The following is a 9259-nucleotide window of genomic DNA, read 5'->3' on the forward strand; positions in this document are numbered from 1 at the left end:
CAAGTAAACGCAGCAGCGCAACTGCATCTCAGAAGCAAGCACATGCACATTATCATGGCCTGAATGTTGGGTTGCTGTTCAACTAGGATCGACTCCCGTCACTTTAAACCATGCGGGAGCGCAAAATTTGGCAAAATTATCCAAAATGTCGATCTAAAAACGGAAGCAAAAGGAACACATTCAAACTTTTTGTTATTACTAGAAGTAGTCTGTAATGTCTTCACGTTTCTGTTTCTTTTTCTTTCTTTCTTTCTTTTTTTTTTTTTTAAGCGCGACTCAACCAGCACGAGGCGAAAGGCGCCCACATGTATAAACACTGGCTCAGCGTGACACGCCACGAAACAATTGAGCGGCAACAGATTGCTTCGCGGACGAAGGCAGCGTTGGCCGCTAAAGGATAATACATTCGTATAAAACGGCAACTTGCCTAGGGAAGCAGTAGCATCGCAGCAGCAATTATAATAACCGCTGCGCGTCAGAGGGGATGCCGATGCGAGTCGATGGCGATCGAATTAACCGGAGCTGCATAATATCGAGTTCGAACTAAACGAGTTTTCTTTTCAAAGCAATGCAAGGTTTCTCGTCACAGCTTTTCAGTGCGTTCAAACTGTATTACTTGAGGTCGAATCAACGGAAGTTTACTGTGTCAACAAACGAAGCACTGTCACTGCGGTGAGTGTACCACTTGTTAAGGTCAAAGTTTGGACTAGTTGAATGAAGTTTCTTTTTCTCTCTTTCTCTTGCGCTAGCTGGTAGGCCTTCCGAAGTATCCTTACATCGCAGGACTAGACGTACACATAGACACGAATGAACACGGACATTACATACTTCCAACTGATTTTATTCGCAGAAAGAACACTTATACAGGTTTGCGCAATGAAAAGACCGAAATTAAAATGATCAGTAAAAATCACCTAATCACATCACATGCAACCACTGTTACTTCTACGATCTATCGAAGGCACTTGTTATGCTCAAATAATCTAAGTCTTTATCGGTGAGGGCAGTTGACGGCACACTTAAACAGATATTGCCCCTTCCTCAATGATTTCTCTCCTGGTGGTATTGCCTAGAATTACGCAGCCTTTAATATTTCAGTCTGCAGCCACACTCGTTCCAGTGCACAGCCTGAGGCACTACTATACTGCGCCTCACATTGTAACGTTCACGCAGGCGGTCATTCACGCAGAGTGGGATCTGCCCCGCATAATATTTGCCTAACGAAAGCGAAGCCTTCTGTGCATCTCGTGCCGGACCTTTCTATGTCAGGAAGGTGCTGGTACCCCGTGGCTGTCAAACTAAACTAAAAAAATACACAAGATGAACGAGACAGAGCAATCACACTGTTTAAGTCGGTGGTACCAATGTAAACAGGAGACCCTTCGACCACGGACACTATTCACATATAGAATGCGACCGCAGTTAAAGTGCTGTAAGGAACACATACGGCAGTGAAGACACAGCACGATCCACTGCATTTATTCGCCCAGGTTGGTGGGCGTTGCAAACAAGAAAATCAAAAGCGCAGGAGGTACAAGAATACAACGCCCCCTTTAAATCAGCGAACAATTTCCAGCGCTTACTTATACTCCTCCTCAAGCGCTTCGTTGAAGGCGTCGACGAACCGCCCACCGCTGATGTATTCATCGATCCTTAGAAGCAGCGCTTTTCGAAGCTGGACCTGAAACGCTTCCTCGTTCGTGTCGATCACCTGCCCGTTACAAATGACGGTGGAGTTGTCGAATACCAACTCGCCGATCTCGATTGTGTCCGCCTCGAATGACGTAGCCTGGAAGTCGCCGTACGCTGCGAGCAGAAGACGGGTCGACAAAATATGGTGTCAAAATATTGACAATTGAGATAGCTCAGCTCAACAGACAGGTTTGTGCCTGACTGATTTTTGGTAGAGTATGATGTAAGTGAAGTCACCAAAACCAAAGCTTGCACTCGAGAACTCAACATTAATAATCACTCTGAAACGAGTGTATCGTACGTCAAGAGAGAAAAGAACAAAGGCAGTGAGGATTAGTCAGTTTGCTACCGCTGTGCGCTAGATTAGTTTTCACAGGTGACGCCCCAGATGCAGCCTCTCGCCGCACTACTTTGGTCGTGAAAGCCAATAGAAGTGGGTGCATAACCGAAGAAAGCTGCCTGCGGACTCCACCTTCTCAGAGCATAATAAATTGGCTGGGTTGAACGAGGCACAAGATACTATCGTGACGTTAAAGCGTTCCAAAAGCTGTTCGTGTAGCCACTGGGTGTCGGTATATCGCACGTATGTTGGATGCGGCTTGCGTTGCCCGTCACACCTCCGATCCAATCGCCGCTCTCAAGTACGGCGCGCAAATCTTGCGATGCGCGCGCTACGGCTAGAAGCGAGACACTCCAAACTGTATATAGCACTCACCGACATCCTCCTCCAGCAACAGCAGTCCCGATCCTTCGGTCAGCGTGACTTTCAAGTTTCCCGCTTCGATGTGTGCGTCTGGCTGCGCCGAATGCTCGTCCCCCTCCATCTCGGGATTTCCCCTCAGCAAGAGCCAGCGGTAGTTCAGCTCGACGTCGACGAAGCTTAGTTCGCACGTGACCACGTTAGGGTCGTGTGGATCGGAGGCGCAGTCGCCCGTCCGCCGAATACCCTGCTCCAGATTGGTGATGTAGCCTTCGTAGAACTGGGAATGACAGGAAGACGCAGCGCCACTCCACATATTGATGGGCCCCGCAAGGTCGTCGCAGCTGCCGTCCTCATCCTCGAACTTGCACAGTTCACCGCTCCGGAGCACGCAGTCCACCTGTTCGTTGACCATTGCGGAAAGTGGAGTCGCGGCCAGCGCTGCGCCATTCACAAAATGCGACTTATGTAATGTACAGGCACAGTCAGCCCCCTTCATTCAAGAATAATGACTGGCTATCAAACATGCGTCAATTAAGGTTACGTAACTGTATTCTGAAGTCCTTAAGGCTCCGCAGGAAGGAAGTGCAGGTGGTGTTATAATCCTTTGTGCGTTCTTTTTTGAGGGAGTCTTCGTATTTGCGGAATAATTATATTGATATCTATCGCAGTCAATTGTGTGGCTTTTTATTAAGAGAACTGTCTAGCTCAAAGCACACGCACAATTGAATTCATTACGAGAGAAAAAAAAACACTTTTTCACCATTATATATATATATATATATATATATATATATATATATATATATATATATATATATATATATATATATACAGAAAGACGAAACTTCTATATCGGCAATCCTTTAGGCCAACCGGCCGGTGTTGGTAAGGTCTGAAAGTCTCGTCGGAAAGCCCAAGAATTTTCTGCCTAGGCCACTGGTGTACCGATAGAAAGCAACATGCCCCCATTTATGTGCAAGATGGAATCATAACTTCGGTGCTATAGTGCATCCTCAGTGTGATACACGTGTTGCCAGTCCCCCTAATTGTTCTGACACTTGAAAGGGGCAAAACGGGCAAGTGGTGTTCGTGTGATTCGAATAATTTGACCCCAATGTTTCATCACTGACAGAGAGACAGACTGAAAGTGTATATATACTTAAGAGGAAGCTTTAGCTCGGGCCAAACTCCGACGCGGCCATTTCAAATACATGTAAAACGCAAGAACGCTTTTCTGAGATATCCCCTGGGCCGATTTTAATGAAATTTGTTGCATTTGAAAGAGCAAGTTAAATTCTAGTGACTGTTGGAAGCGGAATTTCGATTTAGGGCTTGACTTTTCTTAAAAAGATTTTCAAATATTTGACCGCTTGAAAAACATAGAAGCACGAAGTTTACAAATTCATAGCTCTGCATAAAGAACTGATATAACGGTTCTGTAAACGGCATCCATTAGATCATTCAAAGCGGACAAATTCGATGTGTCATTTTACATCTTACGTGAATTTGTTACGTTGGTTACAAGGGTTCTGCAAAAGTTGTATTTCCCTATTACAAATTTTTTTTATATTCCTGCGTAACACATCAATTTTGTCCGCTTTAGATGTACTATTAGATACAATTCACATAATTGTATTATCGTTTTTCATTGTTGAGTGACAGAGTTGTAAACTTGATAGTTTCGTTTTTTGAAAATTTTCGATTTTCGCCAATTTTTAATAAAAGATTGACGACCTAACTCGAAAATCCGAAACCAACAGTCACTAGATTTTAAGTTTTTCTTTTAAATGCAACAGACCTCGTCAAATTTGGTGCAGTGGTTGCCGAGAAAAACGAATTCTCCTTTTACATGTATTTAGATAGGAGCACCCGAGCTGAAGCTTCCTCTTAAGGATCAAGTAAAGCTTAAGTAATGCAATGACTAACATGCGCCGCTCATACTTACATATAGACCGAGCCGCTTCGGACTCAAGAAAGAAAGAGCTCGTTCGATAATGGTGCTATAAGGCCTATTCTCTAAACGACGTTGAAAAGGTGCCGCGTGAACCACGTTCTTCCGATTATATTTAAACTCCTCTTCCAACGGAGTTAAATGCCCTCATATGAAAATTACTGCGGCTACGGCCATAATTAAAGTGGAAGTGCGTATCCAGAGTGCGTATCCGCTTCCTAAAGCCTAGCCATCGTGACAAATCGAGCAGGAAAAGAAAAGGTACCGGCTCACCTTAAAGACCTTTGTGCCGACTGTGATTGTGGTATATCACTGGTTAAACTATTGTAACATTAAAATAACTATTGAAGTAACATATTTGCTTCCTAACGAGAGAGCACGTAATCTCGAGCGTTCTGTGTCACCGCTCACCATTGTCATGGCAAGAGATCAACATGAAGACGCCAACAGGGAAATTTTTTTTTTTACTTTTGGGTACATTTTTGTGCAAGCAACGACATTGTACGTGCATCTGAAACGTGCCAAAATTTGATGCATTTGAGCCCGTTACTTCCCATGTAAACATATGCGATCGAATCTCTTGCCTGTCAAGTTCTTATTTCACAAGATATTGCCTTCAGCGTGTATAGTCATTTTCCAACATGTTCTGGCCGGACGAGACCGGCTTCCATAAACCTTGAACTTCATACGAAGTATTGCGCCTCTACGGTAATCATGGGTGCAAAATCACCTGTGAAATCACCTGTGAAATCACCTGTGAAATCACCTGTGAAATCACCATGTGAAATCACCTGTGAAAGCGTGGAGTGACATACGAAGTACAACATAAGTGCACAAATGGCTTTTTTTTTCCTAACGTCATATTTCGACTCGTTGGTCTTCGGTAAATATTATTATTTCTTATCTCTTGATCTCCCAAGCATCCTCACTGGAAGGTAGCCCATCGGACACCCGAATGATGAATCAGCCCGTCTCTGCTTAATTTTACGGATCCCCCACAATTAACATTCTCGCGTTATCTGCCCTGCCCCGTTTTCTACCCCGCTGTACATTCCGCTAGCCGTAAATATTATTACTGCGATAGCAGTTATTTTCGTACTGTTGCAGCTTAGGGTGCCGTTGGGGCAAGGGTCCACCAAGCCCATCAACGAATATGCCCGGTAGTATGAATGAAGGAAAAAGGGTTTATTTAGCTTAGTTACACGGCTCCAGTACGGAAGCCCACTCCATGCAGGAGCAAGTTAAGCGTCTCAGTTCACATCAGGACCCTCTGTCCTCACTCTCAAAAAGTATCTGCTTTTAATACCGTCGTCTTCCCTAGGCGAGTCGACTAGGGAATCTGAAGATTGTCTAGCAGCAAATCACAAACATAGAATCCGTCGCGATACCGCGCCCATGCTATCGCAACTCTCCGCAGTAACCCCGCCTCCGAAGCCCGATGGTATAGAATATGCGGCAGGATAGCAACCTTCGAATCCCAGGTCGCCGTCGTTGTTCGGTAACATTTGATGCTGCCGGTGGCCTCAGTGCAACGGACCGCACACCTCAAGCTAGAAGGGTGGACGGTTTGCCTTCGGTCTCATTTCGTGTGCACCACCGAGGTGTGACGCTTGCAACGCTAGTGGGCCGTTCCTCATCACGCGGGCATTCGAGACGCCTAGTAGCTGTCAGGGCGATGTCGCTGCTGCACAGCAGCAGTTGCCTCGTGAGCTGCTTCACGCCAACACGAAGTCCCTGCGTATTGTTAGAACACTGTCCGGAGAGTTTCAGGTCAAGGCTAAACCTTTGCTATCGCTTTCAACTTTTCGCTGTTCAGGCGAAACTTCTCGATTGTAATTGAATTATCTAGTGCGCCGAATCGCAGAGAAATATACAAAAACTCGACAACACAACGGCTTCAAGAAGCCGTTGTGTCGAGAAGCCTTCAATATTCAACAAGCTAACACCCGCACATGCACCACTGCAGGGGGCCGCGGAGTGCCATCAAGTCACCTCAAAATAATCTACCACGCCCACGAAGGGGTACCAGACCCAGTGTGGTGTTCTACAAGGCAGCCCTGGCCAGTCAACTTTGGTGTAGACGCTAGTGAGCAACAATAGAGTGGTGCGGTAGAATGTTTCGAAATTAATTTTGAAAGTTTTTCATTCCACTGTAAGGTGGTCGTGCCAACAGAACTACGTGTTGCGCTCCAGTTGTCCCTTTCCATTACGACGAATAGCAGTACTTACCAGTTGCTGCTGCAGAGAGCACCAAGAGCCAGCAAAAATACAAGCCCATTGTTCCTGACGTCAGACTTGCCACAAACGTGGTGCTTGAAGAAACGAAGACAAACGTAGCATCAAATCGGTCCTTTACACAAATAATTTAAAATCAAAATTCTACAACTAAGGACAGGCCACAATAGCTTGAGGCCACCCCAGCAAAATTAGGCAAGCGTCACCACTGATGTATCAGCACTTTGCTTGCCGAAGCGCTAGAAAAGAAAGCGCAGATTAAATTTGAAATCATTCGACAAAGATGGCGCCCGCCTGTTCTACACATAAATCTAGCGGTGAGAAATTTCAGCGCCGTGCTTCAGTGCAGTTATCATGACTCAATAAGCGACAGAACTGCAGGATACCATAACACTTTGACAAACTTTTTTGCCTCCCCAGCTGGACCTTCAATAGCACCTGAGTGAACTTCGTATCTCCTTTTACGGTATGCGTCACTGACGTGTTAGGCAACTGTCGAATGAAACCACACATTTGCTTCTTTGTTTTTCTATGAACCAGTCTACACAAATTGCCAGCTCTGGATCCCGGGAGTAAGTTCACAAATACAGTTACGCGAATAATTATTCCATTAAAAGGTTTTGATTAAAACGCGTTAGCCGATGCCTAGCCCTAGAAATCGTCAAACAACACCGAGATGCACATAGTGGGCCTAAGACACTAGCAGAGTTCGCAGATCAATTTGATGCGCATCGCTTTAAACTCTAATATAAAATATAGCTGAGGATTCATTACAGCTTTCCGAGTAGTAGTAGCGATTATCTTAAAAAAATATACTAATCCACGGAGTAGCAAAATACTAGCGTGGACTGGTGTTCAAAACTGCAGTGAAAGAAGAGGTTTATGGGACGCGAGGATGATAGGCTCGTACCAGAGCCGTATAGCGTCTTAGTTGTCATCGGACCGAGAGCTGTTCGCGTCGCCTCAGGTCTAAACCGCATCCGAACGCCACCCGTCTTTTTCTTTGTCTTCAACTCGGGGTATAGGTTGCTTTCCGAGCAGCTTACCGGGTTTCCACATTTAGTGAACCAACTTTTTCCGCCGTTTTCCACTGCGTTTCAAGCTTAATTGTAGCATACATGATAGTACCAATCCAGCACGCCCCCGCTGATCTAGTAGCGCGATTACATTAGGGCTTCAGTTTCTACAGGCAGCGTCTGTAATTTGGATAGCAGACCTTACCTTTTCCGCCCGATGCACTCCGTGCTTGAGAACGGTATACGTACACCGCGTGCTGCTGCGCAGTAGTTTTGAATAGGCCGGTTGCCAGCATTATCGATGCCTCCTGAGCGCCGTGTATGTATCATTTATGTGCCTTCTTGCGTCCTTGTCTTCCAAGGCGCCATACGAACGATCCAGCATTGCAACGCTCCTGAGCAGACTATGTTGATAAAATAACGCTACGCGCTATGCGGTTACGTATAGATTGCTTTTTAAAGCGGTAGCATTGTTTGCTTCTATTGCAGGATGGCATGGTCGCTCTCATTGGACGAGAGACGTGGATAGGGCAATGGAAAGGGAAGAATGTATCTAGGAGCGGAGAGGAGGGAAACGTGGTGGCGGAGCTAAGATTTCGATAAGGAAAGTGTATATATAGGTGCGCGCTGGCGGGATGCTGACAAATCGTTATCGCGCCATGTCGTATAAAGGAGACAGACACGGCAGGTATCGGGTGTGTCAGCATCAATTCTATTGTGAACCTTTATTAGTCGCTGTCGTGAGTAATGAGCATTTGCCGATGAGCAACCAGCTCTGAAACTTCGCGTGCCAACAGCAGCGCCCGAACACCCAGCTACATGATTGGGGGAAACAATCTTCGGTAGCGCATGCTGCGATTTCGCGCCATCAAATTTACTGCTCAACTTGAGGTACATGTGTCCAGCTTCTCATCTGACTGCATGAGCACCGGCGTACTAGAATGTAACAGCGCGTGCATACGCTCCCCGCTCAACGCGCTTGATCATACGGCGTCCGTAAGCAGAACTTGGCTGTACGCATCGGGCAAAAGCAAACGTTGCATATACTAGCGGCGCAGCTTTTGTCGTTCAAAATGGCATACCATTTTCGCGGCCTCCCCACCTGACGGCGTCAGTATATTTCAAGCATGGTCAAACTTCCGTAGCGCCTGCTGCAGCCAGCGCTGGTTCCCGATAGACCAGAGTTGCTATTCTGGACCTTTCATAAGAAGCCAACAAACACTGACACCAAGGACAACATAGGGGAAATTACTTGTGCTTAGTAAGTGAAATAAAGAAACGATAAATTAATGGAAATTAAAGTGCATGAAAAAAACAACTTACCGCAGGTGGGAACCGAACCCACAACCTTCGCATTTTGCGTGCGATGCTCTACCAATTGAGCTACAGCGGCGGCGTTTGCCCATCCACTTTCTTGGGTATTTATGTGCCCTAGTAAAACCCTGGGATTGTTAGCCAGCACCACCACTCACAGACCTTGGCGGCGGACGTGGAACGTCCTTTTTGCCGCAGGCGTCACGAGAACGTGATCGTTTTGGATGATGGCAACTGGTCAATAAACCCATGCATGCTACCTGAAGGCATCAATGTTACCGGATTCGAGAACCTCGTTATGTAATAAACGAGAAGAAAGGGGGTTAACCGAGGGGCCCGATTTTTATT

General features: G+C 46.0%; 1 protein-coding gene and 1 non-coding gene across 2 annotated transcripts; both read right to left on the reverse strand.

Annotated features, from left to right (window-relative positions):
- Nucleotides 1-1456: 1456 nt before the first annotated feature.
- LOC126541442 (uncharacterized) lies at nucleotides 1457-8032 on the reverse strand. Its single transcript, XM_050188180.3, has 4 exons — nucleotides 7803-8032; nucleotides 6576-6658; nucleotides 2408-2833; nucleotides 1457-1806 (listed from the first exon to the last, which is right to left on the reverse strand). The coding sequence occupies exons 1-4, from the start codon at nucleotides 7925-7927 to the stop codon at nucleotides 1580-1582; spliced, it is 861 nt and encodes a 286-aa protein (XP_050044137.2). The 5' UTR covers nucleotides 7928-8032; the 3' UTR covers nucleotides 1457-1579.
- An 885-nt stretch (nucleotides 8033-8917) lies between these two features.
- On the reverse strand, nucleotides 8918-8990 carry TRNAL-CAA (transfer RNA leucine (anticodon CAA)). The gene has a single exon. It is a non-coding gene; the product is annotated as a tRNA-Leu (tRNA).
- Between the last annotated feature and the right edge of the window lie 269 nt (nucleotides 8991-9259).

This window comes from Dermacentor andersoni, chromosome 2, assembly GCF_023375885.2.
Source record: "Dermacentor andersoni chromosome 2, qqDerAnde1_hic_scaffold, whole genome shotgun sequence".
NCBI lineage: Eukaryota > Metazoa > Arthropoda > Arachnida > Ixodida > Ixodidae > Dermacentor > Dermacentor andersoni.

Bases quoted from the DNA above. Each gene is read 5' to 3' on its own strand.
- LOC126541442 (XM_050188180.3), bottom strand. From the start codon at position 7,927: ATGATACATACACGGCGCTCAGGAGGCATCGATAATGCTGGCAACCGG. The intron at 2,834-6,575 runs GTAAGTACTGCT...TGAATGGCGCAG, and splicing joins GCTCTCTGCAGCAGCAACTG to CGCTGGCCGCGACTCCACTT. The intron at 1,807-2,407 runs GTGAGTGCTATA...TTCTGCTCGCAG, and splicing joins GTTGCTGGAGGAGGATGTCG to CGTACGGCGACTTCCAGGCT.